We start from the raw sequence: 27923 nt of genomic DNA, 5'->3' as shown, positions 1-27923 counted from the left end.
CACTGGCCATGTGGGACTGTTAAAGGGTGAGCGAGTCTTGCTGATCACTCCTTGGCTCTCCAGTCGACGAATCAGCTCATGGATGGGGATCAGGGAGTCTCGGTTGGTGCGGTATTGCCGCCGGTGCACTGTTGTGGTAGCAATTGGTACCCGTTGTTCTTCAACCCTCCGCAACCCCACAACAGAAGGGTCCTCCGAGAGACCAGGCAAGGTGGACAGCTGTTTAATTTCCTCCGTCTCCAGGGCAGCTATACCAAAAGCCCACCGGTACCCTTTTGGGTCCTTGAAATACCCGCTCCTGGGATAGTCTATGCCAAGGATGCACGGAGCCTCTGGGAAAATCAAACGATACAATGGACTGCTAAAGACTACGCTGAGAGCAATGGGTGCTGGGACGTTCAAACATTGGGATACACATTTAGCAAAGGCCACCTGGTTAGTCAACACTAGGGGATCTGCCAATCACGCTGGCCCTACCCAGTCAAAACTTTTACGTACTGCAGAAGGGGATAAAGTCCCTGAGTTATTCCTGTCTCAGGCAAAGATGAACCCATTCCTGGGATTGCTTTTGCTCAAGGACCTGGATGCACTTGGTGGGTGATGTGGGAGGATGGGGAAGTCCGATGTGTACCTCAAGGGGATTTGAATTTGGCTGAGAATAGCCAATGAATTAAATTGTATGATGTTAATTGCTACATAGTCCTGTCTGTCATCACTTCTGTGGTGGCTATATGCCATATCAATGGCACTACAGTAAGAATCACCTAGATTAATGAAGAACGAACTTTGATGAAACTGAGCAAAAGGCGGCAATAATGGAACCAGAACTGGCTTCAGCATGCAACAATCCAACACCACACACCATCTTTCCCGCCCTGAAGGACTGTTATGACAGATGGAACCCAAACTCATGGACTAAATGAACTCAATGCACATTTTATAGGGATGGCCCATAGACTAAGGGAATGGTATCTGTGTGTATATATCAAAGGACAGGAAAAGTGGTGGTGATTAATGTGATATTCGATAGTGTAAGACCTGACCATGACGTAAATAGTATGAAATAAGGGGTGGAGGATGTGCTGGTTTTGGCTGGGATAGAGTTAATTTTCTTCATAGTAGCTAGTATGGGGCTATGGTTTAGATTTATGCTGAAAACAGGGACGCTTTAGTTACTGCTGAGCAGTGCTTACAGAGAGTCTTTTCTGCTTCTCACCCCACCCCACCAGCGAGGAGGCTGGGGGGGCACAAGAAGTTGGGAGGGGACACAGCCGGGACAGCTGACCCCAACTGACCAAAGGGATATCCCATACCATATGACGTCATGCTCAGCACATAAAGCTGGGGGAAGAAGGAGGAAGCGGGGGATGTTCAGAGTGATGGCGTTTGTCTTCCCAAGTAACCGTTACGCCTGATGGAGCCCTGCTGTCCTGGAGATGGCTGAACACCTGCCTGCCGATGGGAAGTAGGGAATCAATTCCTTGTTTTGCTTTGCTTGTGTGCGCGGCTTTTGTTTTACTTATTAAACTGTCTTTAACTCAATCCATGAATTTCGCTCCCCCCCATCCCACCGGGGGGGAGTAAGTGAGTGCCCGGCTGGTGCTTAGTTGCCGGCTGGGGTTAAACCACGACAGTCCTTTTGGGCGCCCAACGTGGGGCCTATGTATTTATAAAATAAATGCCACCCCATGTGGCATTTCCTCAAGCACTTACAACTGGTAAACATCGATCCCTGTCTCGGGGTGTGTGCTAGACAGCTCAGCTTGGTTATCTCTGGGTAGCTCATCAGCTCCTTCCCTGCACATCTATAGGACATCAGGTTTGGTAAATGCCCTGCCATGAACATAGCAAGAGGAAGAAGACTGTTGACTCTCTCATGCTCTCAGAGCAGCTGCCTTCTCTTTGCATCTCCGTGAATCCCAGCTGCAGTAGCCCTCCTCACTGAGAAAAATATAATTTTTCTGTGCTGCTGATGGTCCTTTCCGTTTCACATCTGGAAATTGTTAACTGTTTCCCATGTGGTCTGAGTTTTAGCAGCAAAAACACTCCAACAAATTCTAGTAAAACTGATTTATTTGTATTAACTGGACACTGGATACCAAAACAATACTGTATGGGGTACTTTATTCTCCCTTCCTCTTCACACTGACATTTCACCTTGACCTGTCCTCTGAAATAAATACTAGGGAAACCTCATGTTTTAGTGGTTGGAAGTTCAGAACGGAGAAGGTCAAAAGCTGAAAATAATTTAAGCATGACATCTCCTCTGTTTAGGAGAGCTTAAGTACATATGAGTGGCGGAAGTCCCAGCTAAACCTCAACTTGATGCTGTGAGGCTGCGACTTCTCCTTGGATACCAACAGCTTACAGCAACCTCTGTTTTTGCAAAGTCATAATTTGCTGCCATGGAAAGAATTATATTAGCAGAAACGGAACGCATTGCTTCAAATCTTCAAGGGACAAAACACTGCAGGAGGGAAAAAGATACATACATGTATATGTATTTTTTGCAACTGCATAAAAGAAGAAACCAGATAAATAAAGCAGAAGGGAGCACTGAGTGGAGCTGGGAAAATGGTTTTAAGTTGCTAACTTAAAGGAGGAAAAATTACCCAAGTCTTGGATAGTAAAATCTACTACCTTTCCAGAAGGTGGCCAGTTATGAATTTATCAAAGCCTTATTTGGTGCAAAAACGCTTCTGCAGAAATATCTTTGTTTAACATTCAAGCTACTCTTAGGCAAAAGCAAGAAGGGTAAGTTAAATGCTCTTCCAAAGTAAATTACCACAAGTAACTAAAGAAACCAAGATATTGTAAAGATATTTGTTAAAAAATCACCACTAGCAGGGAAAAGGACCAATTTAATAGTTGCAAAATGCTTTCCACTTTATTCAAGCAGGAGAAACCCTCCCCCATAAGATCACCAATGTGCCTAAGCTGTGTGGCAGAGAAATAGTCTTTAGAATAATCTTCAGAACAATAATCTAATCTCACATTTAGAGACTGTGAGAATGAAAGAGATGATGGTTCATATTAGTCAAATACTTGTTCCGTTATCTTACTTTCTCAATTTAATTTAGTTTTGAGCCCATCGCTGCAAATTTACCAGCTACCAGAACTTTTTGCTGCCCACAGCGCTACATCATTGTGTTGCGTGAGGTGGCAGAAGACACAACGCGCCCCAAGGCTGCAGCCTGAGGTTTGCTGCTACTGCTGCTGCTGCTACGATGTCAGGGGAGCACGCTCTCACTCAGACTCTGCCAGTGAGTATATCTCATTTCAGGATTTATGTTGTGGATAAAGGTGGTGTAGTGCAGGACGTGGAAAGGCTGCGCTTGGCTGGCTTGTATCTAATTTATGGATGGGTGTATGTAGGCATGAAGTGTTAAGAGAATGCTGCAGACCACATGAGGCTCCCGCTGTGCTGTGGCACGGCAAACTTAAACAATACCTTTGCCCCAAGCAAGGACTGGCTCTTGGGGAAAGGGTTTATTGCCCAGCATTCATCATCAGGTACTCAGGAAAATGAAAGAGAACAGGTTTTATTTCTGCTACAAATCATGCACAGCACCTATACACTCTGTTGCAGCCAGAAGAAAACCAAAGGTTTGCCTGTGATCCCTGACAAAGAGGGACCTTTTTTTTTTTTAACTGAGACAAGTTGTAGCTCTGAGATAATGGAACTGAATATCATTTTTGAAGAGTTTTGTATATCATTCTCACTTAAGAAAAGGAGGAAAAGACATGAAAACCATAAGATGATGGAGAGAGTCCTGTACTGTAGGAAAATATTTTTGAAGATTTTGAAACCATCGCAACTGAGCCTTCCAGCTTGTAGGCCAATGCAGGAAAGCTGATGCAAGAGCTCTGGCAGGGAGAAACCGCCTGCCAAATTCCTGCTAATTGGTAATAAGGACAGCTGAAGAAACTGGCCTCTGAAAGGAAGAATAAAGCTTGAAACCTCAGACCAACTTCTTCAGGAACACAACTCCTTCTGAAGAGAACAGTAGATCTGCATGCATGGATAGATATATGCTAATGCCTATAAATAGCTCCAAGCTGGCAGCGCTACGGCAGTAACAGAAGCCAGACTGTGGTAACAGCCGGCTTCGCTATAGAAATTTTCATCTTAATGCCATCTTCCTTCTTTCTGTGGGAGACGCATTGAAAACAGGTCTGGATAGTATATTAAAACGCTATCATGCTTTCAACAAGGTTTCATAAGGTTACATCAGTAATTTTTAAATTCCATTTTAGAAATTCAGTTCAATCTCTATGCAATACCTATAAAATTCCTGGATTTCACTGTTTACATGAAAATGCCAAGGAACACGACCTTTAAATACAATTTTTATATTTAGTCCAGTAATTTTTCTCTACAGCAGTAGTAACAGCTGTAACGAACCTTATACTAAAAGAGTTCAGATAAATTTGCCAGATTAAAGAAGCAAATATCCTTTATTCCTTTTGCTGCTGTTGTTAATTTAAACTGAGATAGGTGATTTTATTCCTTCAGAATGAATGCCACACCTCTCAATTAAAAAAAGAATATATAAGCCTAAGTAAACTGTCTTTAATACTCCTGTAAAGTTTAATTCATTTGTTTACAAAGTGATCTGAGATATCTGGAAAGATTAAGTACTATTTTCTTTTCTTAGCAAAGGTTAGAATATGGTGGGGAATTCTGCTCCAGTAATGCTAAAGAGGCTGGTTTCCACAAACATAACAAAACCCCTAGATTCTCCAATACATCACATCTGCATTGACTGCACTGAGTTATACAGACAAAAGTAAGGAGAGAGAGGAGTAAAATTATAGCACTTTTCTACCCTTCGGACTCTGTGGGGTTGCTGGGGCTCACATTTCCTGCAAGACTAAACGAGAATAATTTGCTATTCTAACATGTAGTGACAGGAACTGCCTGGTCTGTGTCACCTGTGAAGGGACCAAGCAGGGTCTAGTTCTATTTAAATACTGTGCAGTTAAAACACTGTCAGAGACTTTTTAATGCCAAGGAATTTTACATATTCCTATTTATATTTTGAAATTGCAGTCACAGAGTGTTCAGACTCGCCCTTCTCTGCCTATCAATGTATAGGTGGGATCTTCCATGTACAAGCCAATTTGATATAATACGCTTTCAGGTTCACTGCAAAATGTTCTTCCTCACACTGTAAAACTTACCAAGAGGCTGTGCAGTATTATATTACATGGTAATGGTATTTCCAGAAAAAAAAAGAATTACACATGAATAAGGCAATGAAAGTATGCAGGTAACCATGGCTACTGTTGTGAACTAAATAACATTTTTTATACAGCTGTGAATATTTGTATTATTGCCAGTTAAGCTGTAGAGTTCAGATTTGAGACATGGCTGGTAAACACTGAATTCTTGCCTGAAGAAAGGTACTTCCCAAAGTGGATGCAGGCCTCTACATCGTGCCACTGCGCATTCTGGTGTAATTTTTTGTCTAGTAAACACACATCTTACTACCTCAGTCAAAATAATCGAAATATAACTCTTCATGGCCACTACTTATACTTTACTGTCAGTGACACACTTTTGCACAAGCTATTTTCTGTCTTAAGGGTATTTTTATTTCCTCTTGCCATATACCTGCAATTGCAACTTTTGACAAGGCTTTTGAAATAGTTTTGGCTCCGTAAAAGAGGCTTTTGAAAGATCTTAAAAAAACCTGCAAGCAAAACTCTCAGCTTTCCTTGATTTCCACTAGTGGTAACACCCCACTCTTTGGTCCCAACAGCATTCCTGGACAACAAAAGAAAAAACAATTCCAAATGACAGGGCAGATGAGAGGGACCTTTTCTCCTTTGACATCTTTTAAATTTCCAAGTTCATCCTTCTTAAATCATCCTTGTTTACATGTCAGAGTTTCTCTTCTCAAATCAATCATCATCAGAGAAGGAATGGAAACCTAAGGGATTTTTCTCCTTACCGAGAAAAGGTACGCCCAAAATCAAATTATTTGGAGTAAGTTGACAGTAGTTGCTATACTAAAAGAAAACATAAACACAAAAGCAGTTAGTGAGATGAACCTGTGCTTCCAGTGATATAAACAAAACAAAAATAATGAAACGCCTATTGTAACTAAGTGAAGCAGGACTTAGAGCAACATGTCTCTATTCAAAAATTGAGTCACTTCTTCCTTCCGATAGAGCATGAGCTTGAAACTCAAGTGAGCGCTCGTTCATTCGCTGTGAATTTGTCGTCTTTGCCTAGTTTGGAGAGAGAAGATCATTTCTTAATAAAAGCACTGGCTAATGAAGCAAACACAGATTCACTTCGCAGTTCAATCTTTAACAAACTGCCTGTAGCCTCAGGCAAACCACAAATTCCGTATTTTAGTTTCTCCTCTGTAACATGCGGAAAATAGCAACTCTTTTCTGCCAGTCTTTACCTGTCCTGCTCATTTAGGCTGAAAGAAATTTGGGGACTAAAGATTTCGTATCTGCATCAACAGTGCTTAGCTTAAATAAAATTATAGGAGATGTTCTTCAAAATGGTACTAGGTACCAATATTGTTATTAATGTATGAATAGTAATATATATATTATGTATTCCTATATATATACCTATACGTATACTATATATAGCGTATATATACACACACACGATACTATATACTATATATACACACTATATATACACACACATACTACATATATATTATTATATATATACTATATATAGTAATCCTACCAAACTGATGTCATGGAGAATAAAACTGTGGGAGGCACAGTAGCATAGTGCTCGGGCAAACAACTGTGAGATCTAAAGACCCACAAACTCTGGGGTTATTAGAGGCAATGAGTGTACAAAGCAGGACACTCTTCTGACTTCGGCATACACAAAAATGTTAGAAAAAGAAAATCGCTCTGCAAACAGTGATCCTGCACAATGGTCACGAGAAACCAAATGAAGCCAAATTTCTGCATGTTGGTCTAGATTAAATGAAGGGTCACATTTTCTATACACACTGGGTACTTTAAACTTCCCTTTCAAGCTTTTTCTCAGTGACGTACAGTACACACAATTATCACCTCCACGTTCTATGGCTCTCTCCAGCTGACTACTATTATCACCTCTTTATTTCAGTATTTGGTTTCCTCTACTTTGCTTGCTGTCTTCTCCCCCTTAACAACCTCTAAGGCTATCACTTTTTCTCTTAGCTTCTGACACATGCATTTCTTTCTCCTTCAAATTCCCTCTTCTTTTTCATCTTTCATTCTGCTGCTTCAGGAGCAAAGACCAAAATGCCATCCACCTTAGTCTCTGACCTAAGAATACAAATATTCACCTCCTAAAATGATTTGCAGCTGTATGCATTTTTAAACAACTTGCAACCAACGCAATTTTGTTTGTTAATGGAAACATCAGTACATCTGTGTGGTAGTAAAAAGACATCTTTAATGGATGTTTCCTTTATATAAAATGATATCATTTCCCATTTCTTTGTTTTAAAAAGTGCCTTAAAATACAAAGTTCAGTAGACCGACATACATATTTCATCTTTCCCATAAATAGTTCATAAAAAAATTCTACATTACATACTGTATGTGCAAAAGAAGCCACAAAAATGTGGATGGCAGTGACTCAGCAAGTTGGAACTCTGCACATAGGGTTTACAGAAAGCTGGTAAAGCTCAAAGTAACAGAATAAAAAGCTAAAAGCCCCACGATGCAAATAAAATTGCTTCCTGTGGGAAACAAACTTAAGGATGTGATTTGAATATTACAGCCATTTTTGATAAAGAAGAATTTCCTTTCTAGGTATATTTGAACTTTCTATAGCGTGCTCTATGTCAGCCTAGAGTATTTTATGAGATACCAGGAGCACTAAATTTAGTATATAACCATAAGTAATGTTATTATTTGAAGCAGAGGTCACTTCTGTTCTGCAGCAGAATGGACGACAATACCAACTCTAACTCTTAGTTGCATTTGCATCCGTGAACCTCAAAGTAATTTGCAAAAGGCAATTCGCCTCTTCATTGCAACTGAATGACTGGGACGCTGAGGCACATGAAAGGAGGGGAATACCTCTGAGCAACCGGCAAGCCCCCAGCATGGTAAAGAGCAGAGTGCAAGCGCACGCAGTCTGGTTTGGCACAGTAGCTGCCCTGCCTGGGACACTTCATAACCAGAATCAGGCAGAGTGCTATAAACCCAGTAACAGCCAGCACTGTTTTTCTAACTAACGTTACAAAGCCTCACAAAATGCAGACATTAGCTAATTAAGACTTATAAAAAATGCTTTTGATCAAACATTACATAATTTCTCTCAGATTACTCAGTAAAACAGTGGCAGAACTAGGAATAAAATGGAAATTTAAAAACAGAGTTTAAATAGCACTTCAAATATGCAGTGTTACTTGTTTTGAAGAGTAAGCAAGCTGTGAAGAGTTAAAGCATACCAGTTAATACTGCAACGAAGATGTAAGAGCATATATTGGCCATTGGTCTGCCCTCTGCCATTTTGAGACACCTCCACGCCCCATGCTATTTCTCCATGGTTGGAGCTTTTTCCTGCTCAGATTACTGGGGTGTCAGAGGGAGGAAAAGAGTCACCTTAGTCATCCTTACGGTCTCTCTGAGAAAAACAGACACCTCTGAAAGGTGATGGCTTTTCCTGAGTAGGGCACCAGGCTGGGACTTCAGTGCTTTAGGTGAATGTCCAAAGGTAAAAGCAGTAATTGTAGACCTGCATGATAAACGGCAATGGCTTACACGTCTGTCAAAATCATCCTTCATGCTACATCCTGAATTTGAGTCTCTTGTATTTGAGGAGTTACTAAAAATGTACACTGTTTTTATTTATTTGTATCTATATGGGAAAGTAAAAATATGGGGATTGAACTGAACAGCAGGGCAGACATCAGGTTATGTCAAAGCTCATAGCCCACCATGAGCAAAAGTAATTCCCAAGGTTGTCCCCAAATCCTTGATTTCTACCGACCAGCATGTATAAAACATTACTGTTGTGGCACTACTTCAACACATTAATCATCTGAATACGAAATGATTTCTGCAGAAATGATGTCTGTTTCCAAATACAAAGACATGTAAAAAGACAGCAATTAACAAAGAAAAAAGTTACTTTTAAAAAGTGGTAATTTGTTACAAAACCAATGTCAAAATATTTCCTTGTATTAGTGTTCCTGTAGCAATAATGATCTCGGGATACAGGGAGAAGTAATGTTTTTTATTCCACCAACTTCAAGGGCTGGAAAAAGCATATAAGCTTTTGGGCTCAGACTCCCTTCACCAGGTCTGCTGATTCTTCTGGTATTGTATCCATGTGAAATAACCCACTTTCCAACAATGATAAATAGGTAAAAATCTGGTCACTGAGTTAGTGCATATGCCTTCAATTGAAGGAAAAGCTGTCTGCCAAGCTTCAACCAAGTAGATCATAGGTCTGTGAAAAAAAGAATCTGAAAGGATGGAATCCAGTTGCTATAGCGGCAAATTAAACAAATAAATGAGATACCATGGAATGCTGCAAAATATTTGTGGTATGATTAAGTCATATTTGCCACATGTGTGAATACTAACAGCACAGTTTAGTAAAGTGGGTACAATATAATACAATCTCACTTTTATTGCATGTACATTCTAATTCTTATCTGAGTAAGTGCTAATGAATGGTAACCAGCATGTCCAAGCATACATAACACTGCATTTTACTGTCCTCATAAGGCAAAGCGTAGTCCCTTAAATACATAAAGATAGACAATAAATGCATATTAAACTACTATACCTTCAAAGAGATATTTGCACCCTTCCCTGTGTTTGCATGGCCTGCTGAAGAGACAAAGCTTTTTGTAGTGATTGCTTCTAGGATGACTTGCATATGAGGTGCTTTAGAGTACACAACCTGTAGCTGGCAGCTGACATATTAAACCTCATAAGCAATCCTCCCCCCATACATTATTTTTTTCCAGTGAAATGTTCTCTTTTCTTGATAGAAGACACTGCTTGAATATACTCATCATTAATCATAATAATATAACACTTACTGTTTGATTCTACTATCTGCCTATGTTCTCTGGGGAAAAAACTCAGGAAAAAACAGAAATCTATTATGTCAAAAGATAAAACAAATGTCTGATTTTAACTGAGAGGAGGGCAATAGATTTTTATCAAAAATGCGTACCAGTTATTAATGCATTTTGCACTGATTTTAAAGTTGAACATTTATTTACATTCATAACCTGCAAACCACGCATCTGACAAATCATGTAGTGGCACCAGAGAAATGTACCAGCTTAAGCCCTATGAAAGAGTTGTGCGCGGCTCCAGCAGTGACTACAGCAAGTCAATATAAGCTGCACAGAAAGTGAATGTTAAAACAAAACCGGCGTTCCTAATATTGTCAGAATTATGGGAATGAACCAAATGCATTTCCATCCCACACTGCTGCTGGTTTAACAAACAGACCTAGCAATCCAGGGCCAAACCCTGCTTCTAGGAAAACACAGCTCAGTACGTACTCCACGCCCAGAGAAAGGCAGAAAGTCTAAGGCTCCCTTTGTATGGTCTTTTGGGGCTTTTCTTTCGTCATTTGTTTTGTGCCCATAGTAATCGCTTTACCAAATATTTGTATGAGCAACTTCAGCTGAAAATCGGGCTTTGAGCTTTTATTATCAGTATTATTACTATTACCATAATTATTACTTCCAGAGTTACACCTAGCTTTGTCTGTTAAAGCCCGGCGGTTTGAAATACAGACAGTATGCCACCTTACCTCTGGTGCTTCAAATATGTGATCTTCCAGCATGCCTGCAACCCTCAGCTAACGGCGCATCTGTTTTAATACGCAATGCAACTCACACTTCACAGCTGATATGAAAAAATAGGGCACACTCTGAACAGGCTTTTTTTGGATAGCAGGACTGAAGTTTTGAGGGTCAAACAGACAGTCAAAATAATGTACAGCATTGTCAGATAAAAATATGGACAGAGATGCAAAGACACGAATGCCATTCTACAGATATCACACAGATACAATTTACATGAACACAGGCCTTGTACTGTTGCATGGTTGCAGGTGGTTTTCATCCTAAACATTTTACAAGGTTTTGAAGCTCCTGGCATGTCACTGTGTAAATATTACTTCACCTGCCCTGTAAACCTACGTCCAACAGCAACAGAAGCAATTCTCCTCCTCTCACAGCAGCATCAATAAGCCATCTCCTTGCTCTCAACTCCTCTAATTGATAGATCTCAGGGAAGTTTTCCCAGCGAAGCGATGGAAAGATATGGTAAGAAAACATACTCTTCACTTCCTCTTTCTTACTTTTCCTTATTTCCTTGCTTCCCCTTTCCTCATCCTTCTCCTCCCCCAGGTCCTCTTTAGCATTTTGAGTCTCTTCCAGCTTGTCTACATTATTCTGTGGCTCCTTTTTTGTTCACTTGCCTCATCTGTTTTGTTTTTTTTTCTTTTCTTTTTTTTAGGTAGGAGTTGGAACAGCATCAGCTGACTTTTTGATTCATCTCTTTCCTCCCGCCTGTCTTTTGCTCTCATCCAACTATCTTTCCCTAACCTCCTTTTTTGTGCTCTCTCTCTGACTCTCTTCCCTTCTCCCCTCCTTTGGTAGTCAGTCCCGTGACTTGGTGTTGACACTACATGCTCTCATCCTCTGTGCTAACAGACCGAGTTACGCGACCTTGTCAACAGAAGAAGGCAAAACTTCAGAAAAAGATCTCATCTGGGGATTTCAGCTGTCAGACTTTTCATTTGCAATGCTCATGTCTAGAATAGGGCTCGCATGTTTAGCTGATACTACGTACTCAAAGATATTTTAGAAAAGGTCCCTCATTACTATGCATTGGGCTCGTTTGTACCAGGAGGAGCCTTGTGTGTGTGTTTTCTCTAGAAAACAGCAAATAATCAGAAACATGCGGCACCTGTGTTCAGTTAGAAAGCTGTCTTCACCTTACCCCGACGAGTCTCCTCCGGCAGATTCGTGACGTGGTTAAGGCCAGCTTCCTACTTCACAAAAACTGCTGTGCTGTTACTGTATTAGGTAAAGGGGTTTTCCTAATGCTCCCAGAGGATGCCACTCAGATAATTTGGTCTTTTTTACCTAGCAGCCTCTCTCAGTTTTCAGGTACTATGCTATCATAGGTTTTGACACGCGACCAATTTCCAAGCCCTTCACATAAGTAATAGAAAATCAAAAAAATCTTTTAAGCTGCTGCTGTTTTTCTCCCCAGAGCGGGGGGATAATTGGTACTACTGTATTCATGCTTCAGTGGTGGAACTGGCAGATAATGAGGAGAGATACCAGACGGAGCCACGTAACTGCAGCATGAGCATGCAAGAAGTGTACAAATCCAACAACATTATTTTCACAGGTTTTGCAAATATTCTGAGTCCCCAGGCAACAAGCGTCAATTGCTATTCTTTCCATCAGATAGATGTTTAAATAATAGCCATCTAGTATTGGGATTCTGTTAGAAATTAAATTACATTTTTTCCCTGATTTTTATCAGAAAACTTTGCAAGTTATGTAACAAATGGGAACTCCTTCCTGGAGCACTGAAGATTTTATTCACCCCTAACATACAAAAATATTATAGATAGTTTAAGAAGAGCGCTTGAGTTGGAATATCCTTGAAAGCCTTAAATTGGATTTAGAAACAAATCTGAGAAAAGGGTATCTTCTAGACATAAGCATGAGGCATTACCAAGGTGCAGTACCTTATACAAAAATAGCCCATACACAGGATTTTGCTGTATTAGGAAAGCATCCTCAAGAAGAATGCACTGTTTCAAATGAGTCATTTCTGAAAAGGATTTTTAGGGCAATAAGCTCGATTGAAACACTTTGCTGAAAGAAAGGACATCTCCTTGTTTGTACATCAGAGCGAGCACTGTGCAGCAACCGACCCAACTAATGATGGAGAGATGGGTTTGTCAAAAAACTCACCAGTTTTGGACCTTCCAATCTTCATATGTCAGGTTACTATGAATTTTGATCTTTGCACGGCTTTTCTATTTTTCTACTTGTCGAATCATCAAAGAAAAAAGCTTTCCACGAGAAAAAAAAGGAACAAACAATCCAAGGCCACTGGACCTAAGACAAGGCTGCCAGGAAGAACAATTGGAGGGATGGCCGGAGGGACTCCGTACCACTCTCCGGTGGGCTGAGCTTTTCAGCTGAGCAGCCAGCAATAAGAAAAGACAGCCAACTTGTGAAATAAGTAGAGATGTATCACTTGGACAGGCTCCTTCCTCTCCATAACTTGTCTTCATCTGCTATTTGTCCCAGTTTTTGTGCATTCTCTTGAATACAAGGACAGAGGGTATGTCTTTCTAGGAACACCTTTGTTTCCCAAAAGCAGCATAAAAAAAATAGAGTACAAACCTGGAAGAGCTCGTACAGATTGTAGGGGCACAGAACCCACACAATAATCAATTTTCCACCTCCACAGAGGCAGAGCATATTCCCTTTCCCCCTTCCCTGACCTCTCCTCTAGAGTTTTTATATGAATACAATTCTTTGTTTCTGACCTCCAAAGCCATTAAACTCCCCAGTAAGTAATTTCTATCTCTGTATTTTACTTTCCTTGCCACAAACAAAACATGATTCACATTTTTTAAAAGAATTTGGGACAGTGTCTGTGAAAAACAAAGAAGGACTCTCGCTGAAATGGTATGCTAACTTGGACAGATACTGCACACCATGCAGTCCTGGCCGTGTCACCTGGCTCAAAATCCGCAATGCTTAAGCTTAAATTAATTCAGCCTACAGATCTGTTTATGTGGGCATTGGTTAGAATAGGGGCAACCTCTAGTTTTATAGTCTGTGCTAATATTGACGAGAATATAACTTCTGGAAACAAATGTTATCCATGCATCATCCCATCCAGTCCCAACACAAAAAGGTGCAATGAATGAGCTGATAAAATTCCTGTTACTATGACACAGTAGTTTTAAACACTAAAGGTCAGCCTTTATTTAAAAATTCTTAATACTGATAGAGATCAGATAGACAGCCATCAGAAAATGGGAAAGAATATTTCCCAAGGAAAACATGACTGTGGAATTAAAGAGTTGATATGGATATAAAGGACAGTCTCAAGAACACAGACGACATCTTTGATGGAAGAGTTCAGTAATTTGGCAACGAAAATTGTAGCCAGCAAAGATTAATTCATCTGCATAACTAATAAATACAGGAAGTGAACTTGACACTTCAGAAATAGACCAAGGCTGAGACATAGCCCTATTCTCCAACAGCTCTCTTTAGACAGGTAGCTATTTCTACTGACGGAAGCTTAACCTCAGCTACTCAGACATGCTCCTTCACATAATAAACAGAGATGAAATCCTTGTCCTGCTGAAATCAACAGCAACCCTGCCATTGATTTCCCCTGGTCATTTCTCAAGTCATAGTGATACCATTGGTTATGGATGAATTGACTGACTGAGATGATGAAATACATCAGTTTTATGGCACAGTATAACTCTATTAGTGATGCCTTTCACAGGTGTATGAGTCTGCACGTATGAGGTGCCACCTGGTACCACAAGGCACCACTTACTACACAGATTCTTCTGTAGACAGGAATTATATTTTTAACTATTACAGTATATATATATAAAATAGAAATACAATTCTTGACACTATATGCAATTTTATGGTAAGTAGTTTGTGGCTTTTATCTTTGTGCACAATGATGAGCCTCTCTCTGCTTCTACGGAACTTTATAAAAAACATTAAGATTGAATTGGAATGGGATTGCATAGCTCTGGGGTTCATTCCCCTTATGTTTTCTACTTCTAGAGAGGAATTTTTTTTATAATTAGGAATTTTTTAGATGTTGAAAAAGTGTTGCTATGAAAGAGTGATATCTCTGAGTATTAGCAAGACATTACTATGTATTCAAGAAAACAGTTTTTTTTTAACTATAGACAACGTTGTAACTGCAGAGAAGGGATGGGAAAGGGGGAGAAGAAAAAGAAGGATGAGAACTAATTATTATAACCTATCAAAGCAAACAGCTTCTGCTTGGGCTAATGCGCTGAATTGGACTAGCCCTTCAAACAATTTCTTCATACGGCCTTCAAGATAGTCACCTTAAAATGCTTCTAAAGTATTAATACTCTCAAATATTTTGACACATGCCCATATTACTAATGGAAATATGATTGCTATTATTACAACCAGATTTCATGACTTTTCATTTCTTTTCTACGTGTGGGTTTTGCAGGCTGATGTCCACAGTTGAGCAAGATGTTACAGCTGGTCATAATACAGCTATCAAAAACTTTTGAAAATATGACTTTTCAGTTACAATAGGGAATCTTTTGACTGTGGAAAACGTAAAACTTTTTGTGGCTTTTTTTGTGATAAAGATGCGTTTAGGGAAATTGCTGTGAAAAAACCTAGACAGAGTGTTCACAGGTGAAGTAACACTTGAGCTCAGATCCTTAGGAGCTGCACCAGGCACTGCAGGGGAAGCTCACAGAGAAGAGGGATCCATCAGCAATGCTGCAGTAGCAAAAGGACCCACCTCTCACTGACAGATTTCACTCTGCCGAGGGTGATGAATCTCTTGTGTGAGTTTTGTTGTACAAGGTTAGGCTCCAGCACAGCCACCTTTCCATCCAGAAAAGTTATCACTGAATGTGCACAGCTGCTGTCAAAACGTGCAGGAAAAGATGGGAATAAATGTTTATTTCGGTAAAAAACAATAGCCAGGGATCCCGGCTTTTCTAAAACCGTATTCCCAGAGGTCCTCCCCTTTCACCAAGGGGACCTCTATCATATTCTCTAAAATCTGCCATGTCAAAATTGTAACTACTACTAAGTGAGGTGCTAGCATTCTCAAGGTAGTTTAAGAACCCCTTCATATTATGATGGGCAATGCATCAGAATTAATTAGCATGAAAGCTGGTGAGGATAAAATGATGGCTAAAACATCAGAAAGAATTAGCCTGAAGGGTGGAGAAAAGCCCAACAACCATAAGCTTTCTCTGTGACTGAGCTAAAGGAACACTTGGATAAATGGAGACTGACACAGCAAACAATTCCTTTACAAAAGACTTTCAAAAATGCCTTCTACAATATTTCAAGTTGAAAAAAAAACATCTAAGATGCTTGCACGCAATTCATTTCAGCAAACTCTATTATGTCCACAAATATCAAACAAAAGCCCTCTTCAAAAATTTCAGGAAGTATACATTTCTACAGAGCAACATGAGCTTGAATTGCCTTTTAGTTATGGCGCAGAGGAGACTTCCTGAATACATAGACCGTTTGTTGTCAACTGCTTCACGATTTACATTCATGAAAAATGTTATAGGTTAGGCACTTTCAGTATGTGAAATGTCACCTGGAAGAAATGTCATCAGAGCTGGCACTGATGTGGTGTGGGGAAACAATTAATGTATGTATGCCTTGGCAACGTTTGCAAGTGTTCAGTTTGTAATCTCAAAACTCAAGGGAGGACAGTCTGAACAAACACAGCAGGAGTCATCAGACTCTCTCCTCAGCTCTACACACACATAATATCACGCTGTTCCTTTCAAAACATCATAAAACAGTTCAGTATCTAGCAGAAGCTGATGCTCCTCTGGTCAGTAGTAACTCTCATACTGCTCCTTTAACACACAATTTAGGGAACAAATAAATAGCATTGCCTTGCCATCTGCCCCACCCCACAAAGGACCAATTTATCAAGCCCAGCAGTAGCGGACAAATCTTGATCTGCTGTGGTGATACAGTACTCGCACCCTGAAGGATGAGCTCTGCTGTCATCTGCTGATGAACAGCAGTGCCGAATGGTGTGCCATGCCTTGATACGGAAAACAGAGTAATGACAAAACATTTTGCACCAACGCAACTAGAGAAGCAAACATGATGCTTTTCAGCTCCAAATGCTGCATAAACAGTATTAAGTACCTGACAGCAAACTGTGGCCTTATCTTTCCCTTACCATTTAAACATACAGTTGAGAGAAAGAATGTCCAACTTGACATACCAGAGAGGGATGAAAAGGTTGGATTTCTTCTCAAGAAACTACTTTTAAGACTACTAATGCAGCAATTTTGAAACTTTGCGTTGATGCGTATAGTTCCACATTATTAAAAATACTCAGATACGGGTTCTGCTACACAAGTTTGGTGTACCTGAAAAATAAGTAATTAGTTCATTTTTTTCTAAAAAACATACAAGCCCAAAAAGCATAGTGAGATTTTTTGAACAAGCATTTTAACCAAAACTTTTTCATCACAAATTATACTTTGGTAGAATGGTAAATAATCATTCAGTTAAGTGTTTCTGTCATTTTAGAGCAAGATTTGTCAAAGTCAGAATTTCTGTTTTGTGGAAGAGTCTCCTTTGATTAAATTTCCTCATGACCAAGGTGACATTGCTCTGGAAAAGGTACCTTATCACAGAAAACAGCCGATCCCCACAACTAGCCTGGGATGTAGGACACAAGTTCAAACCTCCACTGTTTCAACCTAATAGGGATTCAAAAATGACTCAAGGAGTCAAGGAAGGAAAGATGTTATTCTTGCTTGCAAACAATGTTCCGTAATCACTTCTGAGGGCATTAGCTCTAAGTGTATGCAGAGTCATGCACAGGGAAATCGGTGTCTTACACTTTTGTTTATGCAAGGAAGTGTTTGCATTACTTTACTCACCATTCCATGATTTAGCCACGCTGGTATAAAATTATCAAGCACCTTTGGGTAAACCAGTTCCCTGTCATAGATATAGATGCTCCAAAACAGCGTCACAACAAACTAAGAAGAAAAAAAAGAAAAGACAAAACATTTAAAAATATATGCTTCTGAACAATTAGCTACACATTTTAGATTGCAAAATGGGGCATTTAGCTAATGATCTATGAACAGACACAGACATTATTGTTCTTTGACGAAATCCTGCTTTAATCAACAGTGTGAATCTGGATTATTCTTTGCATTCACAGGAGTTTTAACTTTTCTTCTTCTTTTTTTTTTTTTTTTGACTTTCAGCCTGGAAAAAATCTCATTTTTTGACTTACGTGCCTGTGGCCAAATTACAACTGAGTACTATACTTTAGTAGCAGATGGGGCACATAAATAATGTTTCACCACTAACAGGATAGAGAACAAATGGAAAATCAGGTAAAATATCACTTGGAATTCATAGAATCTGTAAATATGAAACATCCACCCCTGAACAGAAGCATATAAACTCATCTTTGCACTTTTTCATGTCAGCCATCAAAATAGCATTGCTTAAAAAAAAAAATAATTAACCCTTTAACTACTCTGCAGACAATTCATGGACTGGGATCCACAGAAAAGAGGCCTAGTATCCTGCTGGTTTGTCAATTGAAATTTGGCTTGGTTCTTGTCTGAGACTATTTACCAGGAGCCCAGAGAAAGACCATTATTTCCTTTAGACTGAGGACAGGACAGGTGGCTCAGATAAAGTTTGCACTAGGCTAGATTTTTGCCACAATGTGTACAAATTCTTTAAAGATACCCTGATGTCTGAAAAGCAAAACCAATATAAAACCACAAAAATTTACAGAAATAATAGTTTTAGCTTACCTTAGCTGGGGGAAGAACAAAGTAAATAATCTTCTAATTATAACAGAATTGCTTTCTTTCCTTGAATTTGAGTCATAGTTTTCGAGTAATAAAGGGCTTATTGTTTACAACAGTAAAACCCAATACCTGGGCCAGGAGCTTTTCAATGACCATTTTCAGGGGATCTCTACACAAATCCAAGTTTAAAGTTTGAAAGGCAACAGATGGAACTTTCACTGAAGTATTCAGTTCCATCAAAACCGGTGGCCCATGATCTTAGGGCTAATTTGGGGGTTCAGTAAAAGAAAGTGCAAGAAATATGGGGTAAGCACAGCAAGGTCAGCAAATTACTAGTGTGTGTGATAGTATAGGCATAAGCTGTTTCATGTGCTTCTGACTTTGGAAAGTTAAAACTGACGTTGCAGTTTATCAATGGCACTTTGTTCTAACCACAGACATGCAGACTTCGGCCAGCCAGTTATGTGAATGACCTGCACCAGTACACTGTTCCCCCAGTGTGCATACAGTACATAGTTTCTTGGTTTCCAACACGCTTGTCCATCTGTTGTGATAGCTATCGGTGCCTGCTCAGAATAAGCTTGGACTATTTGACTAGTGCACAGAGGCCAGGAAAAAAAAATAGGTTATGATGGACAGCTCGAAAAATATTGCAAGTGTAAAGTACTCCACGAGAAGTCTCTCTTCTGGGCCAGTCTTGGCATTGGCACAGCCTAGCGCTTTACGCACCTGCTGACACATAAGTGCCAAGATATGAATAGCTGAACAGCAGGGAAAATGGAAGCAAAGTATCCTCTTCTCTATAGGCTTCCTAGAAGTCAGGTATTATCACAGTGGGTCTCTGAGAACCTGCGAAGACCAACTGGGACATAAAAACATATTCTCAGGCGCATGAAGACCAAGCCTGATAATGCTTTTTTCCAAGGAAGTCTTAGAGCAAGAAAAATCACCCAGGATTAGGTTGAACCTTATTACACTGAACACAACAAAGCTGGCATGTTTTGACCTGTGATTTTTCTGTGGAGCAGAATAAAACAATAGACTTTGCCAAGGAGGTGAAGATAAGAAAAGAGGGGACGTGCCATCTGTCCCTTAACCAAAGTCAGCCAATGGATGGAACGGGATCAGCCTAGCTGGTTGCAACCATCTGGAGCTACAGACGGCAAATGCTGCTTTGCAAAGCAGTATCACAAGGCAGACATAAGGTAAAGGAAGTGCGCAAAACCCAAGGTGTTACAGAACTAACCTATCCCGGAGGACGACCCAACATGAGACTAACGCAACACCCTGGGGATGATCCAGTGTCTGAATGGTTCACCTTACCTTTCCTTACAATTAGTTCATTTGGATAAAATGAACTATAAAAATGAACGATTGCACTAGGAACTAAAATGAACTATAAAAATGAACTATTTGGATAAAAAGAACTATAACGAGGACTTGCTACTTAGCTACCTTGGCTGCTTCTGAATTTGTTTACTTTGATTAATGAGCAACTGTTGGTCTGGTACTTTTGAATCACCTCTACCACGCTTACACTTTGGTACTAGCAGATTTTTCTTTGGGCTGGGCTTTGCCAAGATCACACGTGGTCATGCAGTGCCAGACCATGATACAACTGAGCTGCTTCTTTACACTGCCTGTGTAAGGCTCAATCAGAGTTGCAGCCCTTATGCTCATGCCACCTTCCTTGTGGCACGATTCATCACTGTTGTGGAGACAGTCATGGTACTAGCCTCACATGCCAGGCTGAACAGGCTGCTTATATGCAGCAGACATTTTTCAGGGAGCCCAATACTTCTATCTTCTTTTGTTCCCAAGGCAAAATGGCACAAATGTCACCTTTCCACTTCCTCTTTAGATAAACTCGAGGCCTGGAATTCAAGGAAGAAAACAGGCACCGGCAATTGCTTTTACACTTCTTTGCACAGGAGCCTCCTAAGATTGCCAACTTTCCGAAGACAGCGATTACTTGGTTAAACATAAGATTAAGCAACATATAAAAGGACAAAAAAGTCCCTCATTTGCTACTTATCCTATATAGGGACATTACAGACCAAAAGGAACCTCAAAGTTGCAAGCAGACCTTGGAAACTGTTTGAACATATGGAGTAACTCACTTGCCACAGGCATCAAAAGTATTGCTAATCAAATACACAGCAGCAGGAAAAAAATAAGGCTGAAAACTAAACTCTGTTTTCCCACTTAAGGAGATATTCCTTGAGTTATTGTCCTCCATCTCTGAAGCTTCAGAGGACATAAGAAGAGCATGTGGCACTGCCGAAGGAAAAATTTTAAAGGACAAGTTGGGAAACGGTTGGTGATTCAAAAGGGAAAACAAGTGGCTTTATCAAAACACCACAAATGGAAGCAAAGAGAAACTAAGAGAGGAAAGCCAGTGAAAAGAATTGCGTAATTTGCTGTTTTACATGAGCCCAACCAAGAAATGTTACGCAAAGAAGAATGAACCCAGTGGAACTTTATTTTCCTGCACTATGTGTTTTTGGTTTTGGCTGGGCTGCACGGTTCAGTTCGCTCACTTCCTGGATGGCCTCACGACAAAGCAAAAAAAAAACCCAACCCTTTGACCTTGACAAAATCTCTTCTAAGTACAGTTAAAGGTAGGCTTTCTGACTATCTCCCAAAACATTTGCGGTTAACTGTGAGTATAAATATATTGTTTGTGAGCCTCTTTGAGAGCGAAAGGCGTTACATATAGAAGCAAAGTGTTATTAAAGGCAGACACAGTAAGCACCAATTGGCATGGTACTGGCTTTAGGTGGGATCTAGTGCTAGCACAGTATCACACCAAATGAATTTGAAAAGGGCCAATGAAGGAAATCACAAGGAGTGGGAACTGAAAATCAGGGAAGATTCCTGAACAGAGTTCAGGAGGCAACTGCACCACTGCTCGCTCATGTTCCCATCACCAGCCACCACGTCACCACAGATGAGGGCAAAATCTAGAACAGAGAGATTTTGGCATGGTCGAGTCAGTTATGGAAATAAAAGTATTTTGTAGTCTGGTCAAATAACGAGGCAAGTAGGAGACTGCAGCAAATACCTACACAACTTTTCTTGGGATAAGATCCCAGATCAGCATTACTGATGATCTACAGAAGAAGAGTGATCAGCTTTCCTTCTGACTGTACCAATACAGAGAAACAAGAGATAAGAAAGCATGCCTGGCTTTCTCTCTTTCGTATTACAGGTTTTTAAAAACATAGAAGTATAATATAAAGAATATGAGATCATTCTAGCCAGTTTAGACTCAGACCCAAACAAAGCTATTAAAGCTACATGATATAAAATATCAATAGTAGAGTTTGTGATTTTCTAGGCAGCAATCTCTCTTCTAACATGTAACAATATAAATTTTCTTTCTTCTTCCTATTTCTATTAAACACAGTCTTAAACAACTAGAAATACCTGTTTTATCTCTTTTTCCTCGTTTGGTACAAATTACAAGAAACATATTTAGAAAACCATATACAGTTTACACAAAACACTAATTAACCACAAAAACTCGGCAACTTCATGATCTATGTCAAACAAATAGAAAAAAGTAGGGGTAGTCTAAACCACTGATGTAGTCTCTGACTTTTAAGCATGTCTCACACTTCTCTAGCAGTGTAAATTATTCCCAGTACAAATCTCCTTTACACTGATAAAGGCGGGGTAAGTGCAGCCAGTATAGATGAGAATTGGTAATGAACTTCTAAAATGTCTATGCAAGCATTTTTTTTCAGTGGATGCTTTCTGATCTCTTAGGCATTTGAATAGTACGCCAGGCTTATAATAAACTAAAAAAGGGCTAGGAATTGTTGCCCACAGACTTTTTGTGGAATAAGGCTTTACTGCATAGAAAATTGTTCTGTTGATTTCTGATTTCATTCACTTAAGAGTCGCATTAAAAAGAGCAACAATAGGTAAACAGTAGTCATTATATTCTTCAAGGAGGTTCTTGTTTATTTGTTGATGCTCCTAAACAAAATGGTAGGTTGGCAATTCAGTTTTATCTGAGCCCCCATGATACACAATGCATAACACAATACTGGAGAGATGTGATTTGCTGCAAAGATTTTGCAAGACTTGATTTGTTGCAAAGCCACCCAAGGAGATTGTTTGCCCTTGGGCTGGTTCTTTCCCCTCCTTTGGAAGGTGGGAGGAGGTTGGTGGTCAGATTTCCCAGGTGGTTTATATGTAATACTTTTTTAGGAAGTACTAAAAATGAAATACTTTATTTTGTTACATTTTTTTTTCACACATCATTGTTTGACTTGGGAGTGGAAACCCCTTTTCTCATCTGTTTTTCAGAACAAGTCATCTCAAGGGCTTCGGTAAGCAGGAAATACAGAAAAAAGAGTTGAATTGCTCTTGAAAAACCACAGTTAGTGGGCTTTAAAATGTTCCCCTAGTATTTGCATTATTCCCTAAACATGCCCTGTGTAAAACACTGAGCAATAAAAATAATTTAGATGTTAAAGTAACTGACAAGTACTTAAGCATGGCCACTGCTGTTACATTAGAAACCCAGCAAGGATTTTATTCACATCCGTCCAATTTTTATGTGTGAAGGTTCCCTTGTGTCACTACTGGAAACCACTGAGAAGCTCCATGGAGAGCTAGGTGGGTGAGTCTCAAAGAAAGAAAGTCTGCATTTGAACTTCTTTTGTTCTTTTTTTTTTTTTTGGAGTAAGGAAGCTGTTGAGAGAATATGAGAAGTGAGGGAACTTCAATGTTTTTTCTGCAGACACTCTGGTGTTGAATAACTTCCTTCTAACAAGCACCTCCGGCATACCAAAATTTCACTGGGTATTTTCTTACACATAAATAGCTCTTTAGAGAACAAAGTCAGAGTTAGACGTTTGCTGCTTTCGAGCCCTTAACTCTTCCTACCTGTAATCCTACCGAAGAAGAGCCCCCAGTGGCTGGCAGTCCCTCAGGCACCGGCCAAGGCTTTGGCAAGCGGTAGCTGCGGTGTGGTGGCCGCTGCTGGAGAGGATCAGGTTTCAGGAAGGAGCTGAGACCAGTGTTAAGTTACGAAGTGCTGCTGTTTGTCTCCCAGTAGCCAGGAACAGAAACAACAATGAAAACAACCTTTTTAGGCTTTCTGTGTAAGAAGTGACATAGTATGTGGTAATCAATTGCTCCCCCTCACACAGAAAGGTCACCTTTGGAAATGGAGAGCATCTGTCCAATGAGCACGGCCATTTCTCACTATTTTCTGGATTATTTTTTTTTCTTTAAGACAGAAGTTGTTTCTGTATGAAACCCTTGGGAAAGCGGCTAGCTCCAGGTATGCTACACGTCTCTCGGGAACTGCTAACATGGAAATGTTGCAATAGTACTTCTAGAGCAGGCAATGGCTAGCTGGCATTCCTCGCTTACGGGTGGCAAGAGAAACAACGCCTCAAAGAAATGTGCAGAATTGCCAAGACAAAGTGAAGCTGAAATTCTCCAAGATCTTGAAGAGTTTCAAGGTCAGGAACACTGCAGGGGTGGAGGAGCACACAGACACAGTACAGAGCTAAAACAGCTGCAGGAGAGAATCCCTGAATCCTGAGCGGCATGAGAGAGCCAAGGAGGGTGTGCTTTGATGCATGTAAAGGCTTACACTTCTAGGTTGAAAAAGGCACTTAAAATCTTTAAATAAAGACAAATAATGTGATGTTGTTCTCCTTCTTCACTTCTACTATCAACACAGTAGGAAAAGCATCTGTTGCCAATCACAATCACAACTACTTCTAATTCCCAATCTCCCTTAAAATACAAATGTAACATATAAATCTCTGCACCCATAAAACACATATTTGCAAGCCTGTTTATGCACAGATTTTTTAAAAACTGTATTAGTTGATCCAGTTTCTTCTACCATGGCTGGGGAACCGCAGTCTGTTACCCCAACATGAACTGTGGCAGCTCCCAACAGGCAGGCCAGCAAGTACAGTAAGGGAAGGCTACCAGCTGGGCTTTTATGAAAGAAATACCTGCACAGTGTGTCACATATGCTTTGCATTTTCTAACTTTGCAAAAGCATTCTGTATTTCTTCATGTATTGTGAAATCCCACATAAAAGGTGAAATCACATCTCTGAATATATCAAATTAAAATGATAGATTGATATGTTGTGTTAACTGCTGTTGTCAGTAAGTGATCAGCTTGTGTGAAACAGTACTTTAGAGACCTCATACAGTTTTCTAGTAGTCCTACCATGAAAAAAAATCTGCTTGTAGTGAATTTCTTTTGAACTACTGTACACTGAAATAAAAAATTAGAATTAGAGGTTGATCCTGAATTACAATAAAAGCAACACTTTAATGAAAGGTTCACACTTTTTTTTTAATATAACCTAAACTTAGAACTAGACTGACACAGATCACACTTCCATGTAAAAACCCATGAAATTCTGGATTTTCAGCTGCTTTCAGTTTGTGGTATGAGACACGTAAAGACACTCAGCACCTTTTGCTATTGAAAGCAATGTGCAATGTCCCAGTGGAGCAGGACCTGATCCAAAGAATAGTTTTCTTTTGAAAAAGACATGTAAACCCCATATTTTTCCATACCTTCTGTGTGCGTTTTACATTACTGACAAACCCCTTTTTTTCCTACCCTGTTTTTTTCTGTCAGCTCTGAATCCCCCCATGGGATTAAAAGGGACTTGCGCTTTCCCTTCTTGCCCATGACAAAATGGCTTACAGCCCAAACTCTGGTCAGGTCATTACGGTGTGAAACATGCCACAATCAGCACTTTCACTACTCCTGATGATGACACATGGTGCAGGAAAAGTCCAAATTGACTCTCACCATGCTGCTGGTACAATTCACATTTGAAATGACTTGTACAATCAAGCTCCTATTGTAAAGTACATTTTTTTAAATGAACCAAAAATAATTTCAGCAACACCAGTACTCCCTTACACTTGTGAAAAACAAGAGAGTAGTAAAATAATCTCTACCATTTTTCCCTTTCTGCATAGTCTTTTGCATAGAGGTGGGAAAGCCTTTTAGCCAGAAAACAATCAGTAAATAACGCCGTTCACCCAGTTTGTAAAGACATGCACAGATTAACACCGTACTTACCACTCCAACAGGGAAAGCTAGAACAGCCATCACCCAGTCACGGAGGGAAATGAGTTTTTTCAGCTGCCTCTCTTGCTCTTGACTGTCATTTCCTTTAGTGAGAAGACTGGAGAGGTCGGTCAAGACGCAGATCCCGAAGAAGACAGCCTGGATCACCTGCACGGAAGGGGAACACACTCTTGAACAAAGAGAAGACCAGACCTTCAGCAGAGAGCAGGTCAGTCACAGGCGCGTGTGAGGAATATTGCCATGGAATTGACATGGGGAGTGGGAAAACATCAGTCCCTTAAATATGGGTGGAGTTTGTTCACATAAAAGCCACTTGTGCTCCTAGACTGAAAGCCCTGCACGCACCTTGCTCCTCATGTATGGGGCGAATTGATGCGAATGGAAGGACCATTCCAGAGGTGGGACTTCCCACCCTCACCTAAGACATGTGCCACCCGCTGGGGACTGAACTGCAGCCACCCCTTCCTGCTTCACTCCATACAACTCGGCCCAAAGCCATAGCATTCGCCTCTGAGGCAGAAAAAGCGAGGAACGCTCCCTGTAAAAAGGAAGGAAAGACGAGCGATTCTTTCCCTTGCACCAGGAGGTCTCCTTTGGAAACCCTGGCTGCCCCAGTCACTCCACCCAGGGGCGAAGAAGGTGCCTGAGACTTCCTGAGAGATGCAGCAAACGGCCTGGGCTCTGGCAAATCTATCACTACTTCATCTCAGGTAGCAAACAACAGAACGAGCAAGCTGCAGGACTTACTCAAGCTTTCTTTTCATGATGGCAGACTGTCATTTACCTGCCTTTTCCTTTTTTGCATTTATGTATTTGTGTGCAAAATTGTAAGATTATCTGTTGTATTAAATTGGTAGTTTAATGACCTGAACCCACTGGTTTGGTTCAAACTTGACTTGATCTTAGTTTGATCACTGCATTTTTCTTCCTTAATTAACTTAGTAAAATTGTAATAAGTTAGCTCAGGAATGCTCTTGCCTGAGGACCTGCGCATCCTTTCTACTACAGTTCAGAGGAAGTGCACGCAGCTTGTTTACTCCCCGAGCTGGAAGCCCGGGTCACAAACCCACACGCATCAGGTAATCTCAGGTGAAAAATTAACAAAACACAGGCTTAGTTCCCAAATTGCATAGTGATTCATCAAAAACCATAAACATATGCTTAAAATACATACTACATGTTTTTCAAAGCAAGCATGGAGTACTTAGTTTAGAAGTCTTATTTGTAAATCTAAGTGTTCCTCTGACTAGGAGTCTCTGACTAAGCAGCAGACTATCCATAAGAAATAAGAATAGCACATACCCAGATTTTGCAAAATACAATTTATTCTGTGCATACATCTTTGCAGAGTACAGACTATAAGTAATGTGAAAAACCACCTTAGGCTAGGGGACACTGATCTGGAATGTGGTAGGGAAGGGAGGGGAGGAAGGGGGGGGGGTGACGGAGGGAGGGAAGGGAGAAAAAGGAGGGAAGGAGAGAGGACGACTGGAGGCTGCCAATGTGACGCCCATCTACACGAAGGGCCGGAAGGAGGATCCGGGGAACTACAGGCCGGTCAGCCTGACCTCGGTGCCGGGGAAGATCATGGAGCGGTTGGTTTTGAGGGTGCTCACGAGCCATGTCCGGGACAACCAGGGGATCAGGCCCAGCCAGCACGGGTTCATGGAAGGCAGGTCCTGCTTGACCAACCTGATCTCCTTCTATGACCAGGTGACCCGCCTCGTGGATGAGGGAAAGGCTGTGGATGTGGTCTGCCTGGACTTCAGTAAAGCCTTTGACACTGTCTCCCACAGCATTCTCCTAGAGAAGCTGGCGGCTCACGGCCTAGACAGGTGCACTCTTCGCTGGGTAAAAAACTGGCTGGACGGCCGAGCCCAGAGAGTTGAGGTGAACGGAGTTAAATCCAGTTGGCGGCCGGTCACGAGCGGTGTTCCCCAGGGCTCAGTACTGGGGCCGGTCCTGTTCAATATCTTTATCAAAGATCTGGACGAGGGGATCGAGTGCTCCCTCAGTCAGTTTGCAGACGACACCAAGTTGGGCGGGAGTGTTGATCTGCTGGAGGGTAGGAAGGCTCTGCAGAGGGACCTGGACAGGCTGGATCGATGGGCCGAGGCCAACTGTATGAGGTTCAACAAGGCCAAGTGCCGGGTCCTGCACTTGGGCCACAACAACCCCAGGCCATGCTACAGGCTTGGGGAAGAGTGGCTGGAAAGCTGCCCAGAGGAAAAGGACCTGGGGGTGCTGG

The 27923-nt window shown here is 40.7% G+C and overlaps 2 protein-coding genes across 22 annotated transcripts in view; both read right to left on the bottom strand.

Annotated features, from left to right (window-relative positions):
• Positions 1-27923, bottom strand: part of PEX3 (peroxisomal biogenesis factor 3) — a 261856-nt gene that overhangs the window by 127493 nt on the left and 106440 nt on the right. The gene's annotated exons all lie outside the window — the stretch shown is intronic.
• The window catches only part of AIG1 (androgen induced 1), a 129847-nt gene that overhangs the window by 64613 nt on the left and 37311 nt on the right, over positions 1-27923 (bottom strand). For 11 of the 21 annotated variants that reach the window (XR_012673009.1, XM_075145982.1, XM_075145987.1 and 8 more), the window contains 2 exons: positions 25667-25822; positions 17684-17785 (listed from right to left, as the gene is read on the bottom strand). Coding sequence is in view for 15 of the 21 variants with exons in the window: in XM_075145982.1 (XP_075002083.1) it covers positions 17684-17785; positions 25667-25822 (258 nt within the window). In the remaining 6 variants the exon portion in view is untranslated. The other 10 variants (XR_012673010.1, XR_012673012.1, XR_012673014.1 and 7 more) reach the window with 10 other exon arrangements.

Source organism: Calonectris borealis, chromosome 3 (genome assembly GCF_964195595.1).
Source record: "Calonectris borealis chromosome 3, bCalBor7.hap1.2, whole genome shotgun sequence".
Taxonomy (NCBI): Eukaryota; Metazoa; Chordata; class Aves; order Procellariiformes; family Procellariidae; genus Calonectris; species Calonectris borealis.
This window is presented reverse-complemented; position numbering and strand designations above follow the sequence as displayed.